Raw genomic sequence first — 24,147 nt, 5'->3', positions numbered from 1 at the left:
AAGCATTACCAAGACCTCCAGGGCGTGACCTCACTGCTCCATCACTGTCCATACCTCCACTATCACCACCCGCCCCTGCCACGTCCTCACTTCCCTTCCCCCCACCTTGGACTTCTCAGTCTAGATGCATGATACTTCTGTGAACACCCATAGCTCTCTCCATGCCTTTCCTTCCTTCCCACTGCCCTGGTTCGACCCACCCGACCACCCTCTCCAGGTCTGCATACTGAGGGAGAAACGCACACAGTGCCCACTGATCTCACTTGGAATCAGCGGCTGCATTTCCCTGCTACGTCTGCATCCCAGGTCTCCCGAGGGCTGAGACTCCTACCACTGTTCCCAGCTCTTCTTGTCCTATTTTCAAAGAGAAACAGGCACCATCAGGCAGGCTCTTCCGTACCCTGCCACCACCCTACGAACTTCCTCCAGCTGTGCCCCTCCTCATCTCCGGCCCCCCTCCCTCTCCAGAACTTAGCTCCTGAAATTAGCACCCTCTTTCTGGCATCACCATGCTCAGGCTCTCTTGGAACATTCTTGCTGGCACACGCATGCCCTCGGGGATGCCCCACCTGGGAAACTCCCTCCCCCCACCAGCCCTGGCCGGCTACTGCCAGAGTCTCTGCTCCCCTCCATACCGGACACAGCCGGTGATGCGGCCACTCTGGACAGCACTCTAGCAGCCCCACAAAATGGGAAACAGTGACCACAGGACCCCACAATTCCACTCCAACAGATGAATGGATGAACAGAAAAACAAAAGGAAAAATGCATGCCGAAACACAGATGAATCTCGAACACGTCCTGCTGAGTCAAAGAACCCAGGCACGACAGGCCACACAGTATACGATTCCATCCATAGGAAACATCCAGAATGGAGAAAAGTCTATAGACAGATACAGACAGAGAAAGATGAGCAGTTGCCAAGAGCTGGGGTCATGGATGGGGGTGGTGGTAGTAAAGGGTGACCACAAAAGGGCACAAGGCTTCTTTCTGGAATAGTAAAAACGGTCTCAAACTGAATGTGGCAATAATTACCCAAATCCATGCACATCATAAAAATTCACTGCACTGTACACTTTACACTTTATAGTGCGGGACCTGTATCTCAATAAACCTATTAAACAGGATGCATATTTACGGAAATGAGAGACCACACGCAGGCGTACCACAGGGCCACGCACGCACTGCGAGGCCACTCAAGGGATGGCGCCAGCCGCATGCCGGCGGACACACACGCATGCACGCACACCGAGGACACTCACACACGAGCCGCGCAGGGCCATGGAAGTGTGAGTCAGCGCGGCTGGGACCAAGGCCCGAGGAGGCTGCGATCCCGGGTAATTCAAACCTGCTGTGAGAGCTCCAGGCTGCGGGAGCTCTGCTGCCAAGGCCCGGACCCTGGCCAATGCGAGCCTGAAAGCTGATTCTTCCCGAGCTGCCATTCTGGGGATAGGCAGGAGGAAAGAGCCCTCGGAGGCCAGAATGAGAGCTGAAGGGCTCGTCCTCAGCCGGTGTGTCTGGCCCTGCATGCCCCACACGCGCAGCCGGAAAACTCCCAGAAGAGGCCAGGGTCTCGGAAGAAACACCAAGAAGCCAACCGCCTCCACCAGCTGGAGGTCTTCAGCTGAGCTCAGGACCTCTGCAGGCCCCACACCCTGGGAAGCGCTAGGGGACAGGCTTCCCAGGCCATCTGCAGCCGGGATGCTTCTGGGGGGAGAAGGGCTGTGGTAGGTGTGGTGGGTCAATGCAGGGAGCCACCCAGCATCCCTGGGTGCTGCCACTCTCACGCCCTGTTGTCTTGGACAAGTTGCTCCCACATCCCCCTGTCTCCGGATTATACCAGCACCGATCCTGGGGGCTTGCGCTGAGGAACGTGCACAGAGCGGCTAGTAGGGTCCAGGTGCACGGCGAGGACTATGCTCGTGTTCCCACTGGCTGCCAGGATTATCATCTGCCTCATTCACCGTGTGCCTGGGAGTCCCTGGGGCTCAGGAAGGAGCTGCATTCTGAAACCATGGGACGGTTAGCCTCGAACTCTGGGTCCCACCGTGACCTGGTTTTACCCCCACTCAGATCCCTGTCCACACACGGGAAGAAATACCAGAGGAAAAAGATACTATGGGTTGAGCATCCTTGAGGGGAAACTTCCTTCCCAAGAAGTGGCTGCGCCGGTGCAGGGTAATTTGGAAGATGACAAAGGACGTACAAGGTTGCTGGAACACACCCAGCTGCTAGAGACCTGTCTCTGGGTGGCAAAATTGCAGCAACTTCCTTCTCTTTAAACTCTGAGGTGTTTTCTGACTTTTCTATGATTGCCCATCTGAAAAGGGACGTTGGTTCTGCACGGAATGTCTGTCTGCTGCAACAAACGAGGCATCATTATATGAGAAGTATTTAAAACACAGTTTAAAAAAAGGAAACCAACCCCATGAAGCCCTCCATTTCTGTCCCCCAACTTCCCTGCCAATGGTGTAGAGGCTGCAGCTGGGAGTCAGGCCCTCCCCAAGTCTCAGAGTCCCCGTGTAAAACCAAAGGGTTACTAGCAGGATGGACTGAAGTCACGACTTGCCAAGGTCCTTCTGAGGCGTGGCCCACGGCAGGGGGACAACCTCTTCCGTTCTGTCCTTCTCTCGGCTGGTCCTCCCAAAACCCCCGACCTGACCCCGACTTTTCCACCAAACACACAGTAGTAGACTTTTCCAGAAGCACATAGCAGTGGGCAGCCCCGCCAGATGCCCATTTGAATCCCCAGGGGCATTTGCAGAATTTCCAGCGCTGAGACCACACCCCAGGCCAACAGATCAAATCTCAGCGGGTGCAGCCCAGGCATCAGGAGGTTCTCTGAGCTGCCCAGGTGACTGTGCTGTGCCACCAGGGCTGGGAACCACTGATCTGGACTCCGGAAGCTTCCAGACAATGGAATGTTTAAGGGATCATGGGAGTTTCACAGAGTATTATCAACTGTCATCGTCCAACCAGAATCCATTTGCCGTAATGCAGGAAATGGGCAAGACAGAGAGGGAAGGGGAGGACAATGAGAACAGGCTGTAAACGAGAGGGGGGCTGGGCAGGGGGTGCGGGCAGCTGCATTACTGCACGCCTCGGGTCGTGAGCCTGTCCCTGGGCTGAGCCTGACCAAGGACGGTCCACATGGCATCTATCTGGTCTGAGAACCTAACCAGCTCCTTCCCTCCAGGGGTGACTCCACTGGGAGTGAAGGATAATTCACCAAGTTTGCCCTGAGCTGTTGGGGGGGTAGGCTGTGATCTGCTGGGTAGCCAGTGGCAAGCCAATGATGTCATGGCCACCCAAGCTGGAGAGTCCACAGTGAGGAGGGTGAGAAAATTAGTAGCAGGGCCTCTGTGATGATGACGAAGGTGATGACTGATTCTGTCCTCTGGCACCGTGGACAGCAGTTGCTTAGGCCTTCAAAAGCTTGGTAAATATTCTTAAAGGAACAGTGTCACTTTTTAAGACACTGCCCCCAGCCCCAGCAGTAGATGTCCCGACCCAGGGACAGGACAGGGCCTCACAGCTACAGGTGCTCAGAGTCCCCGTCTGCAGCAAACCCCCACCCTGGAGCCCAGCCAGAGTTCAAGGCAGCCCTTGCCAGGCTGGTAGCCACCCCCACTTTCCATTCCCTGTGCCCAGAAGCCATGTGGCTCCAAAGTGTCCCCTCATCACTACCAAAGGGTTACCCCTTGCCAAGGTCCTTCTGAGGCGTGGCCCACGGCAGGGGTAACCTCAGGGGTAACCAAAAGGGTAAAACCCCTCAGCACACCAAGCTCGGGCTGGGAGCTCTACCTGGCCGCCCCTTGCTTGGCCCTGTGTCCTGGCGGTGGCAGCAGCTTTGGGACAAGAAGACAGGAAGCAGTGGGAGAGCTGTCAGGAGGGAGTGTGGCTGCCAGGCCCTGAGCCGAGGAGGGCCTCCCTGCACTGAGGGCCCTGCAGTCGGAGCCCCACAGCTCAGAAGCAAGGCAGCTGACCGCAGGGTGGCTCCCGGAAGAGGTGAGCCAGTACACCCCTGCCAAGAGCTGAGGGCCAGCCCCCCTCAGCTCACTTGTCCCAGCCAGACCTCCCCTCTGGTCCATCTGACAACACCCTGGCCCAGAGGGATGCCGACCTGGTTTTCAGCCATGCTCCCCACAACGAGGTCACGCATGTAAAATGTTTACCACTGAGACCGATACACAGCAGGGCCGCAGCGGGTGATAAATGAGGGATGGGGCGGTGGCAGGGAAGGTTCCCTACGCAAGGCGGGTAGGCATGGCAGGATGGAAGCAGGAGTGAACTCAGTCATGGGGTTTCCCGTGCAGGGTCGAGCTCCAGCCACGAGCTGCGCCTGACCACACATGCCCTCACTGCCCTCCATGGGGAGGAAGCCTGATTAGCTGGGGCACCTTACTGCCCTTGCTCCTGACCTATGCCTGGCACCATGAACATGTTCTCTAGAATTCTCAGAACTCTGACAGGTCACCAAACCTTGTCTGTGCGAAGCCCTGTCAGTCACTAGCAACGCAAGTGCTCACACCCCAGCCGCGTGGGCCACTCGCCAGGCACCCGAGTCCTGTACGTCTCTGCATTTGCCCTTAACCTAAACCTCTGTCTGGTACGGTTCCCCTGTCATTCCTGAGCTGCGTACTGAGCAGGCCCCATTCTAGATGCTGGGATCACAGCCCCAAACCCCCTCCTCACCTCAAGCTCACATTCTACGCGGTGAGACAGGCAATCAGTAAAACCACGGCATACCAGATGAAAGGAGCCGGGGCGGGGGGGGGGGGGGGGGGGGCGGGGGAGGGGTACTTAAGCAGAGAAGAGAAATGGGATCAGGAATGGAGTCAGGAAAGAGGTTATGCAGAAGATGACATTTGAGCAAACGCCTGAGGGAGATGACGGGAGGAGGAGGGCTCCAGACGAGGGCAGTCAGGGGAGCACTACAGGAGGAGGGGTCCCAGGAGGACGAGGAGGGGGGACCACAGCCCCAGCCTACTTGGGTCCCCCGACAGGAGCATCACGGGAGCGCTGGGCTTGAGCAAGACGGCTCTGGCTGCTGGTGGTGATGGAAGACCAGGGCAGGGATACAGGCAAGGAAATCGGTTAGGGAGGCCACAACGGGCGCCCCAGAGAGGGGTGGCATCTGGACCTCCCCCCCCCAACTTGTTTTTCCTGTCAAGGCATTTGTTTCCCTTTGGGAATTATTGGCAACAAAAATCTCCCCTCCCACGGCAGCCACACGGGCCCTGTTCCACACCTGGAACCACACACGCTCACACGTGGGCCTCCATACCTTCGTGGCTGCTGTGAGCTCTGCCAGGACTGCCCCTCCAGCCCAGCTCAGATGTCACCCCATCATCATGCCTTCCTCCGTGTCCCCGGAGGGGGACATGGCTCGTGGCCATGCTCTGTCCCCACCTCGGGGATATTCCTCTCTATTGCTCTTCGAAATGTGAGCTTCAGAAGGACAAATACTGAGACACACCAGGGGCCCGACTTTGAGACCAAACCTCCTTCAATAAGCATCCTTCGGGCCAAGTCCCCTTAACAAACTCCCTCGGGCATATGGGCCTTCATGAGGGACCCGCTCCCCATACAATGTCGACACAGCTGAGGGGACAACATATTTTACCTAGAGTCTCCCCATGAGGGGCGATGAATTATGAGGTGACAAAGCACCAAGCTTTCAACGGACCCAGGCCAGCGGCCTGTCGGGCTACAGAACACAAGGCCTCTTTGGGCTAGAGTTGCTCATTCAGAGTTCAAGTTCCTGCTGGCCTCCAGGAGCAGAATGAACCTCTACGGGGGGGGGGGCAGTGGGAGGGGTTGGGGGGTATGGGCATTTTCTGGACAGATCCAAGTTATAAATATTTGGTCAGCTTAAAAGCAAAGGCTGACAAAAGGCTTCAGACAACCCGCTGGGAACAGGGTTTGCATTCAGACCAACTGTGTCCCCACAAACACTCCCACCTTCAAATCAAACATTTTTCTGAAAGGAGCCTGTTCTACCCACCCCTCAGTCATGTTAGGGAAAGCAGAAGAAAAGGAGACTGCAGGCTGTCTGATATTCTCTGACAAGTGAAGTGTGCGAACTAGCAGCCCACTGCCCTGTATTTCTAAAATGGCTAAAACAGTGGCAATACTGACTTAGGGCCAAGAAACACCGAAGGTTCTATTAGGCCTTCAGATCCTGCTAACCGGGCAGGTGACACTGTGTTTTCTTAGTTGGCTTCCCAGTTTTCGGGGAAACAAGGACATGCAGAAGTTCAGCGTCCTGCCCTCGCGGTGGGAACCAGGCCCAAGGACTGCCGGGACGCACCCCAGAGGGCAACCACCGGGCCCATTGCTTTAGCATTTGGGCTCTAAAGCCGTGGCCATGGCTGGTGCATCTCTGGCCCACACGGGGCTGACGACCTGAATCACTGTCAACATTTACTCGGTCCTTGCCCACGGACTCAGGAGAGGCCAAGAGTGGGATTGTGGGGAAGCACTGGACAGGGAGCCAGAGGTCCTGACAGTTGCTGTGTGATCCTGGGTGAGTCTTTTCCCCTCCCTGAGCCTCAGCTTCCTCATCTAGAAAACTAAGAGGGGACCAAGAGGCCCTGAAAGCCTCCTTCAGCCACAGCTGTCTGCACTTGGGCTAAAGTCAAGGTCATCTGGGCAAACGAGGCTGAGCTGAACTCATCACTGGAGGTTTTCATAACACAAGGATTATCTGTGCTAACAGGAAACTCGGCTGCCAGAGCGGAGGCAGCCTGCAAAGATTACTGTTATTGTTGTGGTCCGGGTCATTGTTGTTGTTTCGCAGACTCTGAAGGCAGGGCAAGGCCCACCTGCTGAAAACAAAATGCCAGGCCTGGCGGATGGCTTGGAAACGTCCCGCAGCACAAATGCCCTGGGTCCCCTCCAAAAGCCCACTCCCCGGCCTCTAAGCCACAGAGCATGGGAGGCAGAGGGAAGGCAAGCACAGCCCCCACCACACTCAGTGGCCCCGAGACTGCCCTCCCACCAGCCAGCCTGAAGATGCCGGGGAAGGCAAGTAAAACCAGCCCCCAGTCCAGCCCTCACTGGCTCCGCTCAGGAGAAGCAGCAGTGAGGTGATGTCTGGCTTTTAGTCCATATCATAAATAAGTTATTAATCCAGGGCAGACAGCACAGCCCAGCCATGGGGAGACTAGGGAGGTGAAATTCTGCAAGACCAGACCACCTTCCAGACAAGAAAACTACCCAGGACCCAGACCCTGCACATCCGCTCAGACAGACAGGGCCTTCTGGGAGGCAGGAAGAGCACTGGAACGGGTGACCAGAGGTCCGGAAACAAAACTGCTGTGGATCCTGCTTCAGTCTCCGTATTTATCCCAGGAGATCGATGATCATGATAAAGCTACCATTTATGATTCTGAAACTATGGCGGCATGCTGGATTTCTAATAAATAAAACTACAAGGTAGGACACCCACTTTACAGATGTGGAAACTGAGGCTCAGAGGGGTCAAGTGACTTGCCCACAGTATGCGAGAACGCCTGCAAAGATGGCTGCCGTCCTCCTGGCCCTGTTCACATGCCTGTTTGCAGTGAGACTCTGCTGCCCCTGCCCTCCAGAGGCAGCATCCATTCCCCCCCATTGCAAAATCTAGTCTGGCCTGGTGGCTCACTTTGACCCACAGAACACACCAAAGCCACGTCAGGCAACTTGGAAGACTAGGCCCGGAGAGGCCCTGTAGCTTGTGACCGCGCTGTCCCAGAGTGTCCCCTAACACAGCGTGCAGGAGGCCTGTCGTGCCCACCGGGTAGAGGGAGCAGCACTGCCCGGCCAGCGCTGACGCTGGATGTGGGAATGAGGTCTGCTTGGGCCTTCCAGGTCAGCCCACCCTCCAGCTGCAAGCAGCCACAGGGGAGCCCGGAGCAAGCCGCAGAAGAGGAGCCCGGCCAACTGGAGCAGCGAGAAAGAACGTGTGGTCACTGTGAGTACGTCCGTTCTAGGCCGGCTTGTCACACAGTCGTGGGTAACTGGTCCAGCCCCTCGGTTTCCCCAGCAACACCTGGGCTGCCTGCCTCCTGAGATGTGGCTGAGGTCCACGCAGGGCAACTTCCCCGGTGTGACCCGTGGTCAGCGTGGTGAGGGGCGTCATGAGGAGAGCCCTCTCCCACCCGAGAGACCACGTCCTGCTTTCATTCTGCAGACCTCAGTTCTGAGGAGCAGACCCAGGGTTCTCCCCAGAAGAGCACGCACAGTAAAGCAGGTGGTACCCTCGGGAGGGGCATGAGCTCTGGAGACAAAAGAGGAGGGGGCTGCGGAGAGCAGGGCGGCAGACAGGTCTCAGCTCACACACCCACTCGGGCCCCCAGCCCGGGAGCGGCTGTGAGGCCCACACGCTGGGGACATGGGCTTGGGGGACAGAGTGCCCCAGCAGACCGGTATGTCGGCCAGGGGTGCAGGAGGACAAATGACAAATGATGGCGCATGTGCCACATCTGTCACTGCCCACCTGGGACAGATGGACAGTCAGCCACAGAGAGAGTGACAGACGCGCTGTCCTTCCTCAACTCACAGGCTGAGGAGATGCAAACATAAGCTTTATGCCCCCTTGGAGCGAATCCGCCACCTTCCCTCCTGGGGTCAGCTCAGCTGGCGGCCACCAAGAACCCACCTCAAGGCAGGCTGGGCACCAGTGTCCTCAGGACACACCAGTGACTAAGCTCAGACCCCACCCTTTGCGAACCCAGTGGGACTGTTCCGGTGAGAAGGCAAACTGGGCCAGGAGCAGGGTGCGGCCTGAGAAAAACTAACAGGCCTGGTGGGGTCAGGAAGGGGATGGGCTCTGGCTGCCCAGCTGAAAGCCCGGAGACCTCTGGGCCGGGGCACGGGGTTGTCAAGCAGACTAATGAGATGCTCTTGACTTTTCTTTCCCACCACCCAGCCCCTCCAACCCAGCAGACTCACCTCGTAAGCTCACACCCTTCCACAGCAACAGCCAACAGCGAACGGGTACCACGCTCAAAGCCCCCTTGCATGCAGGACAACTTGGCTAACACAGACAAGGCCGCCGAGGCACAGAGAGGCTCAGGAATTGTCTAAGGCCACACAGCACGTAAAAGCCGGAGTTGGGATGTCAACCCAGGTGATCCGGTTGCAGGGGTCATGCTCCCGTTGCCTCACGAGCTGCCCCGCTGGCGATCCGAGGCCTCTAGCTACTTGTCCTGTTGTGCTGGGCCCACACACCATCTTACCAAATAGAACACTTTGCTTAAAAACCGTTATTGCTCATTTCTCCTTCAAATACTCAAAGGTCTCACAAAGCCAGACCGCACTCCCTTTAAACAGGGCATAGTCCCACCTCCCCTACTATACCTGGCCCTCTCTCTCTTTCTCCTGTGCCTCCCTGCTCCACGGCCTCCTGGTCTGCGTGAGCCCAGCCTATGCTCCATCCTGAGATAAATGGTGTAAGCCAGTCTCCGGTTCCTAAAAACCGGGTGACTGGGCGGAGGGAAGGGAAAGGCACTGTGGGAGGTAGGAACGGCATGAGCAAAGGTGGGGGGCTGCAGAGCAAGGTATGAATACATCAGCTCAGCTGGGGTGGGGGTGGGGGTCTGCAGGGCAGAAGCCACTCTCCAGGCTGGGGAGGCACAGGGAGCAAGAAGATGAGGCCAGACCCCTTCCATTCCTCCCAGGGTTGTCAGCACACGGGGGTGAGGGCAGGGGACCCACAGACCACAATGTGCAGAGACAGGCCAGCTGGGTGGCAGGACGAGGGTCCCTCTGGAACTCTAGGCCTCACATTCCACATCCCCAGGGCAGGGGTGGATGGCAGGGCAGAGAAGGAGGCTTCACAAGGAGCTGCTAGGTCAGCCCACTCCCCAGCCAGCAAGGAGCAGTCCCCAGGGCAAGAACAGGTGCGGACAGGAGCACCAGTGAGCCACAGGCAAATCTCCAGCTTTGCATCAGCCTCTTACCCCAGCACAAGTGTAACTCTAGCTTACAAACCTTCTGTGGCTCCCATGGCCAGAGGGACAAGTCTAAGCTCCAAGGGGAGGCAAAGATTTTCCAGCCCACATTTTCACTGCTCTCCCTCTCCCATGGAGAGCTGGGATGACTCACCATTTCCTGAATCCTGGGAAGACACAAGATTTCCTTCCCTGCAGAATGCCTACTGTTGCTACCTCTCAGCTTTGAGAACTCCTACCGTGGCTTTAAAATGTGGCCCAAATGTCCTCTTCCCCGGGAAGCCCTCCTTGAGCACCTCTCCTTGGCAACCCACCGAGGGCATTCTGCTTTCTTGCATTCCCACAAGGTCAAGTTCAGGACGGTCTCTCTTGTTTCACACTGTCCACGGCACACATCTGCCTTCTCTTTCAGCTGTGGGCTTCTGGGGAGAGAGCCAGGGTCGAGTTTCATCCCTGTACCCCCAGGACCTAGTCAAGGGCTGGGTTCTGGCCAGGGGCCCAAGGATTGTCAGCACAGTGCTCCTCTGAGCCTCTCAGTATCCCTGTCCTGGAGGGCATGTGGGGTTATCGCAGATGGGCCGTGAGGCTCACACTTCCACGCCTCGAGCAAGCGCCAATCGGCTGATTGGACAGAGAAGATTGCCAAAGCAGAGGGAAGGCAGGGCTTGGCCGGCCCCAGGGACTAGAGATAGCCTCAGACACGCCCCAGAGAACCCCACTAATCTATATATTGTTGCAATACAATGGACTCTAACCATATTTACAGTGTTTCCCATTATTCCTAGTAACTATAGTGACAGTAGCAATTACAGAGAAGTAAGAAGCGTGACTACCAAGAACCACTGAAATAAGCTCCCCTTTTAAGACTCCAGCCTATACTAGAGAAGGCACTTTTTTTTTTTACATAATCCTCTGAACAATCCTACAGGTGGTTGCTCCCCGCCCCACCCCCCCACCCCCACTTCACCTCCCCACCCCCACTCCTTAAAGATGAGGAGTCTAAGCACAGAAGAATTCAGAAACTTACCCAAGGTCACACAGCTAGTCTGGACCCGAGCAAAGAGACCCCACACTTTCCCCCACCCTAGACTGTCTCCCCATAATTATGAACACCGCCTCTCTCAGGCCTTACTGCTGGCTAGCCACATTTTCTAACTGCTTTACTGAAATGTAATTCATATACCAAACAGTTCCCCCATTTAAAGTGTAGAATTTAATGGTATTTGGTGTACGCACCGAGTCATGCAATCACCACCGTGGTCTGTTTTGGAACATTTCATCATCACCGCCTAATGAAACCCCAAAACCCTGGACCTTGTCACTATCCATCCCCACCCGCCCCCTCCCCCTCTGTAATCCCATTCTACAGATGAAGGACTGAGGCTCTGAAGCTGCTGGGATTTGTACAGCAGGCGGGGAGGGGCGGGGGCAAGAAGCAGGGCTGGGACTCACCCTCCCTGCACTCCTCCTCCCACCGCCTGCCAGGGGTCCGCTCTGTAAGCCAATGAATATGCATGAGCTGCAGAGGATGGTAAATGGAACCAGATGGTGACAAAGCTTACACGTGCCTTGCTTCCACACCAGGCCGGTGACTCACAGAGTCCTGGAGGCAAACGGGGGGATGAACAGTACAACCAAGTCCTCGTCGGGGCAGGGGCAGCGAGGCCCAGGACCAGAGAGGCAGAGATGGCAGTGGTGGTGGTGGGGTGGGGGGTACTTTTGGTCTGGGTACTAGATGATATGTAGGATCCCCCACTCTGCTGACCCTATTCCTATACCCCACAATCCCTCCTGGACCCACCAAAAACTGGCTCTGAACCCAGGCCTCCATGTTCCTCCCAGGAATTCAGAGCCATAATCGCTAATAGGGGGTCTGTTCTGCACTTGGCCTCCAGCTGGAGGGATCCTGAGGTGACACAGGCCCTCCCAGCCCAGAGGCCCTCAGAGGCTAGGGGTCACAGGAGTGTCAGGAGAACCATTGCATTGACTGGCTGGGTTCCCCGAAAAAGGCCCTGGACAGTGGTCTATCAGGTTGCAGCTGCTGCCTGGGTACGTTCCCGGGCAGGGACCCCAGGGTCTGACAGCTGCCCCTGGCCCCAGAGGAAACTCTCTGCAGATAGAACGTGGCCTCCCATATCCCTTCTTCCCTTCTGCCAAACATTCTCAAGCCTGCCCTGGGTCAGTCATTCTCTCTGCTGGCCAGAGGCCCAGCACTGTCTCTCATCTTTATAATGTTCGATCAGTCTTGAGCCAATGCCACCTCCTTCAGGGAGCCTTCCTAGATTCCCTAACCAAAAATCGGTCCTTCTGCTGCTGCATCACACAAGACTGTCATTTGTCTGCTTTTATGTCTGGGTCCCTGTTACCCTGCAAACTCATCCAGGGTAGAGGTCCTGGCTTCCTCATTCCTAGGTCCTTCCTGACCCCTCTGCACTACTGTGCCACACCAAACTCTCCAGAAGAGCAGGTGGGAAGTGTGGGGAAGCACTCATTCCTCAGTTTTAGCAGGAATTAACCACAGCGCACAAAACGCTTCCAGTTTCCATCCCATAGCACTCTATGGGATGGTGGGAGACGGAAAGGCAGTGATGCCCGCTGCCCCCCACTACAGGGCCCAGTTGGAAATGAGGGTCAGGCCACCAGTTTAGACATGGTGCCTCTCACCAGAGCAGCTAAGATCCAAATGGCTGCAGTCTGTCCACACAAAGGGGTCTTTGTTCAAGACCTTCTCACAACTGAAAGTTTTGCTTGGCCATGAGGGTCAAGCTCAGAGCTAGAGTCTTTCCTCCCTATACCTCCAAAGCAGCCCCATCCGGCACAAAGCAGATCCTAGGACCAGCTAGGGAGGGAGGCATTAACTATAGGTTTAGAGAGGTCTGGCTTCAAACTCCTTCAGCAAGGCCTGCTCCATGTCACAAAGTGCCAATGCTGAAGCTGGAAGAAGCTCTGAGCCCTCCCATTATAGCCTCAGAAATGTACCCAAGAGGCAAGTGGAGCCCAGAGAAGGAAGGCAGCTTGCTCAGGGTCACACAGCCTGTGCCTCCAATTCCCAGATACTAGGCTGCCCCATCCCCACTGCGGGCCCTCTCTCCTATCCTGCCTTCCTTCAAGGTTGGGCCAAAGCCCACCTTCCCACTGTGTCTCCTGGCAACCCCTCCCCAGATCCATCCAGTGCCATCACTCACTCTTCCCTCTGCCCAGAACGCCCTCCCCACCCTCTTCTGGCCCCAGCAAACTTCTACCCATCCTTCAAGGCCCAGTTCCGATATCACCTTCTCCAGCACCAAAGAGAGCAGTCATTCCCACCGACTGAGTACCACCCCTCTGGGCTCCAGAAAACCAACAAAAGAATGCTAAAACCCCTAGAGGGGTTTCTCCTGCTTGGCACCCAAGTTCCTTGAGGGCAGGGATGGGACTCTCTGCAAAGCAGGGTGATGACAACGTCCGCATACACACCACACACGACTGAAGGGCTCTATCAACTCTTTGGTCCTGTGCGAACAGAAGTTGTCTGCATTATCGTCAGCTCTCCCCGCTGAGGCTCAGTTTCCTCGGCTACACAATGAGCAAAGTTAACAAACATGGGGATCTGGTCTGGGCTGGGTCTGGGCTGCAGGAAGGACTCCCTACTGCTAGTATTCTATGTGTCTCTATTTGTGCATAGAGACATTCTATATGTGCATAATTTTTTGGAAGGAATGACTTCGGGGCATGTAATGCCAAGGAGGATGGAATTAAGAGCCAAAGACCACATATAGATGCAGAGTTAAATCTTATCAGAGATGCTGCCCTGTGGCCTTGGCGTCCAAAGGTGGTTCAGCTGAGTCACTACAAAGAGCCCCTTGCTCTTAGGCGACACAGGGTAGCTTTCTGGAATAGGCTGGAAACACGGAAATCCCTGCCCTGGGGAGGACTCTGTGCTGGGCTGTGGCCAGGGACTGGCTAAAGAGACAGCCAACAGCAGAAGCGGTGCCCCAGTGGCAAGCAAAGACCATGGACAGTTACTCAGGAACAGTGTTAATCACCGACTGACACCTCTGTCGGGCCCAGGGTACTTGAACGGGGGTAGCGAAAGAAGTGGGAGACACAGCCCAGTCCTGAGATGGCCAGCAGCCTCTGCAGCCGAGGACTGTAGGGGTTCGTGCAATGAAGTCAAGCCGCCGGTCTGCTCTAGCACGTTCCGTCTCTCCATTTGCAAAGACACTGTGTCCCTGGGCGACCGCAAGCATCCCTTCGGATTTTCAAGCCAAACTGTGGCCACAGCACAGCTCTGGCCAACGGGCTTCTGCTGCATAAACCTGCTGGTCCAGGGTGGGTGGCAGCCAAGGCTCGCCCAGGACAAGGCCTCAGCCTTCTGCAGCCGTGCTCACAACCCGGGCTTCTTAAAGTCGGACTCACAGAACACTTGCATGCAAGGTGATTCCAGCATACGCTCAACCTTGAGAGCCAATGACTGCCCAGACCATGCCTCTCCGGCGTGGGGCGGGGAGGGCACCATCACCTCCAATGTGGACAAAAACTCATTCTTTGGAAGGCAAAAAATGTATTCTTTATATATATATATGAAGCACAGATACACACACAATTTACAAACAGATGTGCAGTCCATCTGTGGTCTTAAAATTTCAAGAGGGGAGCTGGAGGAAAAAATGGCTAAAAAGACACTTGAAGGGGGCTGATAATGAAAAAGAAAGATCGAGACGCACTAGCCCAAACACAAGTCATGTGACAACCTGCAGGATGACGCTTTGCAAGGGAAGGAGAGTGAGGGGTGCTCCCAGCCCTGCTAGGGAAGAAACACCTCTTTCCCATCCCCCCAAATCTGACTCATCCCTCACTTCAAGTGAAAGGGCAAAGCAAGGGGGTCCTTTCCTGGGACACATCAGCTCCTACCTGACAACGCAGAGGCCACAGAAAGAACCTCCACCAGAGCCCTGGGCCCGCCACACAGGCTCACAAAGGCCTGACCCCCAAGTCCAAGGATGGACTTTAACCTCAGCACGAATCAAGCCTCAGACAGGAACCACCCATGGCTTTCGCAAGGAACCACCCATGGCTTTCGCGTTTGCCATAGTGAGCCAACTAGCAGGGTCTTCCAAGCTTGGGAGGAGGGAATAGGTCCTGAGAAAGGGAGCTCCCAGAGCAGGGCCCTGGGAAAGAGCAGACAGACTTTAGGACCAAAGACATCAGGGCATGAGTGAGGACCTAACAGTAAGAATGCTAACAGCCCTTAATGTCTCCAGAGCCTTGACTCCATGCCGGGTGGGTGCTGACCCCCAACCATGCTGCCCGGTAAGGGAGGTCCCATCATCATCACTACTACGTCCACTCCGTGAGGGTAAAGACCACATGTGCCCCAGGCCCTGACGTACCCCCCAGAGCCTGAACGGTGCTGGGCACAAGAGACACACACGGTAAATATGTGCATTATGAATAAAGCCTCACTTCACGCATAAGGGAAAGCAGCACAGAGAAGGTGAGTGGCCCAGCCAGGACTCAGTCCCAGCCAAGCCTGCCTTCCTCACCCCTGCACGTGTCTGAGCTGGGCAAGGTGGCATCCCGTGTGTCCACGGACCATGAGGGAATGAACAAGACACCATCCACACCGGGCCTTGCACACCTACTAGAGCGGCAACCTGGCGGCCAGTGGGGCAAATGCAGAGATCTCTGAAGGCAGGGAAGCCGGGACATGGCCCAAACCATATACTGTGCCCACAGGAGTCCCAAACACAGAAGAGCCAAGGAGGAAACGGCGTCAGACAGGCTCAGATGGCCTGGGGTCAGGGCAAAAAGTGGCTTGATGAAAGGCTTGTCCTTACCAATCCATCGCAGTTGCTGATGGCAACAGCGGCCCCAGGCATGCCCATGACATCCCCAGTGTAGACACACTCCCGCCGCAGGGGCTGTCGGAAGAGCTCCCGAAAATCCTCCTGCCACTCCACCGAGGCTCCGGGCACCACCAGCCGTCGGTTGGGCCGCAGGCGCAGATGCAGTTCCTCCCCAAAAACCGTGACATTGAAGTAGAGGGAGGGGCGCCCCGCCTGGCCAGGGTGCAGGGTGGCTCCTTCTGGGCGCGGGAGGCTGCGGGCCACCCGGAGGGGACCCGAGTGTGACTGCGGTGCAGGGGGCCCCTCCGCTACGGTGCTCCCTGCGGAGGCTGCTGCCGGCCCAGACAGCACGTGGGAGAGGAAGCGTCCCTGAAAATCTGTGCTGCATGGCACTGTCACACCATAGTCACGGAGCTTTCCAGAGAGACGCAATTCTGCTGGAACAAACAGAGTTATATAAACGTAGTCTGTGCAAAGGTAAAGGGAGACCGGCAATCCCACTGCAACCCTGAGTGTCACTTGGAGGGACCCCTTAGTCCAAGTTCATCCAAGACTCATCCAGGGCTTCCTGAGCCTCTGGATCTCTGCACTTGGATTGAGCAGCGTTCAAGTACTCTGTGGACTTAACTTGCTCCTGTAGTCCCCAAGGCCTTGTTAAACTTAACAGAAGAAAAGAATGATGCCAGAGTCTTGTCTGTCACTCTAGCAACGAGCCTTCCAATTTGGGGCACTGCCTAGGAATGGGCTGAGATTCCCCGAAAGCCCCCAGGGCAAAGTGAGGGATGGCAGGATCTGCCCCAACTCCCCCCACCCCCTGTGCTGAAGTCACCCGCCCAGCCTGGGGTAGGCCCCTCCTCCTCGCCAAGCTCTCTGAACACAGCTGGCAAAACAAACACACCTAGAAACTCAGGGGATCCTGGGCACGTGTCAGGGGGAAAGGAGGAGCTGGAGAGGGGAGGGAGGCAATACAGGTTCTATATTTTTCCAAGTTTAGAAAGGAAACTTTTTAAAGTCAACAGAGGCTGCTGAGATTTCTACATGGCCCAGCACCAAGCCCGGTAAATATAGATATTCAAAAATAAAAGGAGACGCACAGGGTGACTTGCCCACTCGGACTGAATTAAGTGTGAGGTCATGGCCCCATGCTCTAGGCTGCATGCCAGCAGCGAGGTCCTCGCACAGCTCTCCCCGAGCCCAGCCAGGCCCAGCAGGAATGACAGCTCGCTGGCTTCCAGGCTTGGTGATTCAGGACTGGAGTTTGGAGGGATTTTCATTTCCACATGGTTCTCTATCTCTTGCCTCCCTGGGCCCCTTCACACTACTGATGAAGCCTAGAAAACGAGGTCTCCTGAAACCTCCCATGCCTAAGGCACTTCCAGTGGGGGAAGTCTCTTCTGGTTTTACCCATTAAGACCCCCAAGATTTCTGCTAGAGAGAACCCACTTCAGTTCACAGACAAGCAGGGAGCCTGTCTGGAAATGACCAGAACCCCTTCCCCACGTTCAGAGCCACAGCAGGTGAGAGTGCAGGGTGTCTGGTCTGTGTGAGAGAAGGAGGGTGTCCGCACAGAGCTCGAGAATGCTGGAGGAAAGGGCTGGGCGTGTGTTTCCAAGCAGGAGTGTGAGTGCCAGGTGCTCCCTGGCGGGTGGGGCGACCACCTGCCAGCCTAATTCCATAAGGATGAGACAGACACACGCACACAAGTTGGAGAGGGAGAAGACACTGAAAGTAAAAGACACACAGGACAGACACAGACCAATTGTGTGTGTTGTGTGTGTGTGTGTGTGTGTGTGTGAGAGAGAGAGAGAGAGAGAGAGAGAGAGGATGAAAACTAGAGAAATACAGTGCCAAATACAGAGACGAAGACCAATATACACCCCCGAAGAAGAGACTCCAAATTCCCAAAACCTCTCCCAGGGTCTCTCTCTGCCTCTTGTGCCAGAAAAGAAGAGCCATCGCGTGTCAGCGCTGGGGACCTAGGGGAAGAAATGAGCTCAAGCCCCGGGCGCGCACCGCCTCCCACTCGCTCGAATGCTGCCGGGCTCCTCCGGCCCCCAGGCACCAGCCCAACTCTCCGGCACCAGGGACCCTTCGCGCCCCCGCGCGCCCGACCTGCACGCACCTGGGGTCCGGCTGCCCGCGGCGGCGCAGAGCGCGTAGTGTAGGGGCAGCAGGCAGGAGAGCAGCGCGCGGAGCCGAGCCATGTGGCCGCGCGCGGACGCGGGCCGGAGGGCGCACGAGCCCCCAGCTCCCGGCTGCCGGCGAGGCTGGAGCGCGCCCCGGACTGCCGAGCGCGGGCCAGCCGGCCTCTGCCTGCTCCGCCGCCGCCGCCGCCGGCCCGCTCCCGGCCCCCCGCGCCACCGCCTGGACCGCTGGCTCCACGCGCCCGAGGCTGCCGGCGGGGGAGCGGAGCGGCCGACGCGCCTGTACCCGCCGTGCCAAACTGCAGCGAGCCGCTCGGTCCGCCCGCGCCGTGACGCTCCAGGACGCGGCGGGAGCCGGCCAAGGGGGCGGCGGGGCGGGCCGGGCCGGGGGTGGGCACGCTGGCGGGGTGGGGCGGGGCCGGGCGCGGGTCGGACTGGGGGCGCTGCGCGGCCGGGGCGGAGCGCGGGGCCAGGGAGAGCAGCGGCGTGCGGCCCAGCCGGATCGGAAATGCCACGCGGAGCCAGGCGCCTGGGCTCCCCCCAGAGTAGCCGCTTTCCTTGTCCCTTCGGCTCCCCTAACTTGACCGCAGGGCCCACTCTCCAGAGCCACAGGGTCGAAGGGATGTCCAACTACCTTTGGGTGGGGAGACGGTGAGCACCTCTCCTCCCTAAGAGAGGGTGTCTCCTTTCTCTCTTCATGACCTTGACGCCCAACACTAACCTTTGATCCCTTGGATCTACCCATTTCGCAGACTACAGCTCTCTGTGCCCACAGTTGCAGTGAGCAGCTTGTGTCCTAGTCAAGAAAAGGGGCTGAAAAGGGGAAGAGAGAGAGCCCGGGCTTTATGCTCAGACGGCCCTGATAGAAGTCCCAGCATTGAGCCTCCCTTGGAGTGTGAACTGTAGCACATAGTAGGTGTTCAATAAAATATGCTCCACTTCCAGCACCAGTAACCCCCTCCACAGGCCAAGGTGGGCAAAACCAAGAGTCAGGGTTGAGAGTGGATCGCTGGTTTTGCAGTGTCAGGGCAAATAGCCCAGAGGCTGCTTGACTGTATAAAGGTGTTCCTAACAGTTTGCGAATGAACTGTATTTCAAGCAAGCCAGAGGTGGGAATTGGAGAAAGGAGTTGTGTGTGTGTGTGTGTGTGTGTTTAAGGAACTGTGGAATAAAGAATCTTTGTATAAAGAGTATAAAGACCCCTAATCTTTCCACTTTTGAGGCTAGACATTTTGTTGTGGGGCATTCTTAAAAGGCGACCAGCTTGTGGGTGGAAATTCCCTAACCAGACTTCTCTTGGGAAACTCTGGATCCCCTGAGAGAGAGGCCTTGGCTTCCTGCACTCTTCCGCCTATGACTACGTGAGGCCTTCCAGTCTGCACCCTTGCTAGGTTCCAAATAGACTCCTGCCCTATGGGCAGAGAGCTGGATTCCTCCTCCCTGTGGCCCCAGGTCTTGGCCCAGGCCCTCCTGAGAGGAAGTGCTTCTAGAGTGAGGAGGCTTTGCAGGGGCGGCGCATTCATGAAGGCAGGTTCAGAGAGCTGAAGCAGTGTCCCGGGTCACACAGCGTGTCTGCCGCAGAGCTGGGATCAGAATCCAGAGTCTGGTACTGAGCCGGAAAAAGAGACAAGACCAGGGGTCAGTAGACTACCTTAGGCTGAGCTTTGCCAAGTATAGTCTGTGTGACCAAGGGCAAGTTTCTTTCTTTTTGGGCTGCAGTACCTCATCCGTCAAAGGGAAGAAACCAGGATGCTCACAGGGCTCGCAGGCGAACTCTGAGGTCCTATGAAAATGCAGAGCGTATTCTGTTCCAAGCAACACCAAGACCATCTAGTTATTTGAAAATGGCACCACCAAACTAATCTATATGAAGTTCAGGCAAAAGAGAGTTCCTTTTTCTCCTCTTTCTGGCTCTTTAAAAGCTGTGAAGTCAAGAGCCAGACTGTGGTTTTGTGTGTGAGGGCAGATGGAGCAAGAATGTGTGTGTGTGTGTCAGTGGGAACTTGGAGAAGAGGCTGTGAGATGATCAGGCTGGAACTGTCTCCATCTGGCCCTCCACAAATCCACCAAATGACCTCAGGATAAAATGACCTCCCTTCTCGGGGTCTCAGTTTTCCCAGCTGAAGAGTGGGGGCCCTGTGGAGACGGAAAAGTGATCACTGATTTTCCCCCTTGCCATCCCAAAAGCTCGCCTAGCCCCCTCCCTGAACCCCACCCCATTCTTCATGCCTTAAACGTGGGAAGTCAAGAGGGACCCCAGCAGCCTGACTCATGAGCAATGGGCTGGGGCCTTCCCCGGAGTCCGTCCTGGCAAGCAGAGAGCAAAACCTCACCCCGGTTCTCTACCCCCACCCCCTTCCCTGGGGCTACAATGGTTGCTTTTGTTGGCAAGTATTGTATGTCCAAGCTCTTTTCTACTGAGGAAGCCTTTGTTAGGAAGAGAGGACAGGAGAGCATAATTCAGAGTCTGGGCGGAAGGTAGAGGAAATGGCTGAGGGGCAGGCCCCGTTTCTAGAGGTCCACAGGGCCAAAGCAAAAAAATCTATAGGCATCAGCTGGGGACACTCCTAGGAAGGCAAGTTCTGGGTTCCCTGTCTCTTACCTTGGGATCCTTGCCCAGTAGAGTATGGCTTGGATGTTTCTCCTGCTGACAGCGCTCCAGCTTTTATCCAACGCTCCTTCTCTCCAAGACCCCGGCAGAGGAGGGGGGAATGCAAACAGCTGGCACGGCGTGCAGTCAGCAGCCAATTGGAAGACACGACAGGTGAATGAGAACGCCTGAAAACCAAGTAAGATGCAAAAGAGATAGTAGGTGTTCAATAAAATATCCTCCACTTCTGGCACCAGAAACTCCTCCACAGGCCAAGGTGGGCAAAACCCACCTTGGAGCAGAGTCACCAGTGAGGGCTACAGGGATTCCAGAAAGGAAGGGGTTCCTGACAAGTTTAGTAGAAGACCTGGGTCCAAGCCAAAGCCCACAGGCTTCCCTGAGAGGTCATGTGGGTCAGCTTGTCTTCCTTTTTTAAAACTCTTTTTGTTGTGAAAACTAGGAGGGACCCAGAAGAGTGCTCTCTGCTCGTTTTCTACACAGGGTAAACTGAGGCCCAGAAAACCGAGGCCACTTCCCCAAGGCCACACAGTGGGCTGGTTCAGGGCCAGGATAACAACCCAAGACTCCCAGCTCCTGGTCAGATGATCCTAGAGCATCACCCCGTTCGTCCCTCCCGCCCAGGACCTCGGCCCTTTGGCTACTCATCATTGGTTTTAATCTCATTCCTAAGGGAAGAAGAAAGGTTTGGAGCTCTTCTTCCTGATATTTGAGACCCATGGTCCCACTGAGAAGTTCCAGGTCAGTAGTTTTTAATCAGGGTCCCGTGGACCAGCAGAAGCAGTATCGCTTAGGTATTTGCTATCAATTTGAATTCTCAGGCCCCGCCCCAGACCTGTTCAACAAGAATCTCAGGGGGGCAGGGCCCAGCAACCAGGCTTTAGCAAACCTTTCGGGGATTCTAACCATGCTCAAATGTAAGAATCACTATTCTAAGCAAAGCCTTATAAACGAGGGCCAAATTAGGATGAGAACAAGCTCACTGAAGATCTGTGGCCCGCTTCTCATTCAGGGTTACCACGCTCACCTCCTAGGCCAGTCCCTCAAGCCTAGCCTCGAGCTATATCTGAAGTCTGGGTCTGGACAGAGTTCCAGACGCATCTAGAGCAACCAGAGACCATGCCTCATGGTCCTTTTCCACATCACCCTTCTCCATCCCCCGCCCCTCCCCCCAGCATTCCCTTTGCACATTTCTTGGCAATTGTCTAGTGACTGTATCTAGGAGACCCGGACGGGTTAAGTTAACCACAGTGATTTGTCATACATTATGGAACAGCTGACACCCCCGAGACCGGCTGAACCATGAGATCAGTTAGAAACAATGCTGTTTGTGCCCTGTATATAGACACTATATGGTTGTGGTTACTGCATGTTGAGGGGTTCAGGGAGAGGAGGTCTTCATGTCCTTGTAAGGAGGGATGCCAGAAAGGCCAGCTGTCCTTCAGGAATTCCATGTCTGCCATTTCCTTTCCAGAAACTGTAGGTTTATAATTGCAAACCAAAGTCCAGTGCAGGTCCTGACATTGGCCCCCTAGGGCTCAAGAGAGGCAGGCAGAAGGCAGAGACCCTCTCCTATTTCCGGGAGTCCCTTGGTTGTGATAGAAGGTCTCGGAGAGATTTGGCAAGGACTTACTGCTCACAAGCCTTTCTTCAAATCATGGTGACATCCTGCAGCAAAGATGGGCCAGGCCTCCCCATTCTGGTCCTCTCTCCAGTGAGGTGGGTTACACGTAACCAAATAAATAAATAAATATGACTTAATGTATTACTCCATGTAATATGGAATACTGAAACACGCCTCCACCTGCCTGGTTAATTTGGCAGCCCAGCAGAATTATCCAGCAACCCATTTCTTTCCTCCTTCCACTCTGCCATGTTTGTGGTTAGTCTAGTCCTCAGGCTTGTCCCCTCTTAGTCACAAAATGGCTGCATTAGTGCCAGTCTAAAGCACATGTTCACCAAATGCAATGGTGACCAAGGCAATGGAAAAGGGGGTTCTTTCTTGTCCCCTCTTTTTAAAAATTCTATTACACAAATTTTCAAACATACACAAAAGAAGACAGAGTAGTGTGAAGCCACTACCCACCCAACACCTTCTGCATTTTCCCACAACCCAACTTCTATCATTATTAGCCCAAGATGGGTCTTCCTTCATCATTGCCCCTCCCCTCCATACATCCTGGGTTATTTTAAAGCAAATCTCAGACATCATCTCCCATTTCGTATCAGTAGCTGATAGATAAAGACTCTCTCTTCTTCAAAGAAAAAAACAAAACAACATCAACAACCAAAAGACATTTCTTTGTTACATCTAATAAAATTATTCACAGTTCCTTAAAGTCATCTTATATCCGCTCATAATTTGAATTTCTTGGTCACAGAAATTTGTTTTCTTTAGTTTTGTTTTGAAGACTTGGTTTGTTCAAATCAGAGTCCAAACAACGTCCACACAATGCGTTTGGCTGGTGTGTCTCAGAAGACTCCTTTAATCTAGACCATGGGTGGGCGGACACGTGGGGCCAAACCCAGCCCACCGCCTGCTTCTGTACACACGGTCTACCACCTTCACTTGTTTACACTTTCTTGGCTTCATCTCATGCTGCAAAGCAGAGTGGAATCATTTCCGCAGTGCCAGTATGAGCCACCAAGACTAAAATATTTGTTACTTGGCCTTTACAGAAAAGGTTTGATGACCCTGAATCTAAACAATTTCCCTTGTCTTTCTTTTTCTCCTCTCCATTTTTTGGGTTGAAGAAAGGAGGACTTTTCTCCCACAGAATTCCGCATTTTCTGGTGTTCCCTTTGAGGAGTCAGGTAGAAGCTTCCAGAGCCTGCCTACAGCACTGTAGCCTCTCAAGTCCCAATACCCAGAATTCCCCAGAGCCAGTCCCTCATGAGGCCCGAGGCCCTCCTTGGAAGCACATGGCTGCTCACAGGATGAAAGAAATTGGGTTTCTAATCAGAAAGGAAGGAGGGGAGTGAATGTTAGGACGGAAACCAAGGATGATGAGCCCAACCTTCCAAAATGGGCCAACTCGGCAAAACGCCAGAGTGGTGTGAGTTTCCCTCAGCTGGTTTTAACCAGTCAGGGTGCCCCTACGCCCCCAGGACACAGATTCTCCTTGCTCTGTCAACAGAGCAACTTCCAGTCAACATCTAACAAACCCTTGGCACGGCCCCTCTCCTTGTTCTGTGCCCAATACCAGTGATCCAGAAGAGGCTACAGCACACCCCCTGAGCTCAGCAGCCACCAGGGGTGTGCCTGGGAAGGGAGAAGGCACAGGTGCTGTGAGGGCCGGGAGAAGCGATGCCAGACCCACATTTGCACAGCCGGAGTAGGTGCCCAAGGGCTGGTGGGGAAAGTGGGGCAGGATCCTACCTCTCAGGGGCTGAAAAGCCCTGTTAGGGGATCTTATCCATCCAGAGGGCTCTCAGCAACCCCTGGAAGCTTCTTTGAGGGGCTGGGATCAGCATTACGCTTGAGAAAGAAAATGCTACCAGATTCCCCACTCGCACTGAGGCATGAGTCAATCATGGCTGTTCACTGGGGTGAAGGCGTTAGGATATAGCATAAGGGGTGCTTATAATAGTATTTTGTCTTTTCAAAACATGTCAAATATACATATAGT

General features: G+C 55.3%; 1 protein-coding gene and 1 long non-coding RNA gene across 4 annotated transcripts in view; both read right to left on the bottom strand.

Annotated features, from left to right (window-relative positions):
• The window catches only part of ADAMTS14 (ADAM metallopeptidase with thrombospondin type 1 motif 14), a 72,678-nt gene extending 54,475 nt beyond the window's left edge, over nucleotides 1-18,203 (bottom strand). For both annotated transcript variants that reach the window (XM_004769511.3, XM_045083454.1), the window contains exons 1-2: nucleotides 17,889-18,203; nucleotides 15,758-16,200 (exon numbers count right to left, since the gene is read on the bottom strand). In XM_004769511.3, coding sequence (XP_004769568.1) covers nucleotides 15,758-16,200; nucleotides 17,889-17,970 — 525 coding nt within the window. In that variant the 5' untranslated portion in view covers nucleotides 17,971-18,203. The remainder of the gene's footprint in view (nucleotides 1-15,757; nucleotides 16,201-17,888) is intronic.
• Nucleotides 18,204-18,346: 143 nt separating this feature from the next.
• LOC106003499 overlaps nucleotides 18,347-24,147 on the bottom strand; it is a 31,204-nt gene continuing 25,403 nt past the window's right edge. Inside the window, exons 2-3 of one of the 2 annotated variants that reach the window (XR_006607699.1) lie at nucleotides 20,513-20,688; nucleotides 18,347-19,519 (exon numbers count right to left, since the gene is read on the bottom strand). This is a non-coding gene — a long non-coding RNA (uncharacterized LOC106003499). Of the gene's footprint in view, nucleotides 19,520-19,596; nucleotides 20,047-20,512; nucleotides 20,689-24,147 lie in introns of those variants that run through there. The other variant, XR_001176021.2, reaches the window with a different exon arrangement.

This window comes from Mustela putorius, unplaced genomic scaffold, assembly GCF_011764305.1.
Source record: "Mustela putorius furo isolate JIRA1106 unplaced genomic scaffold, ASM1176430v1.1 tig00000698_pilon_pilon_pilon, whole genome shotgun sequence".
Taxonomy (NCBI): Eukaryota; Metazoa; Chordata; class Mammalia; order Carnivora; family Mustelidae; genus Mustela; species Mustela putorius.
Note: the sequence above shows the minus strand (reverse complement) of the source record. Positions and strands in the feature narration are given on the sequence as shown.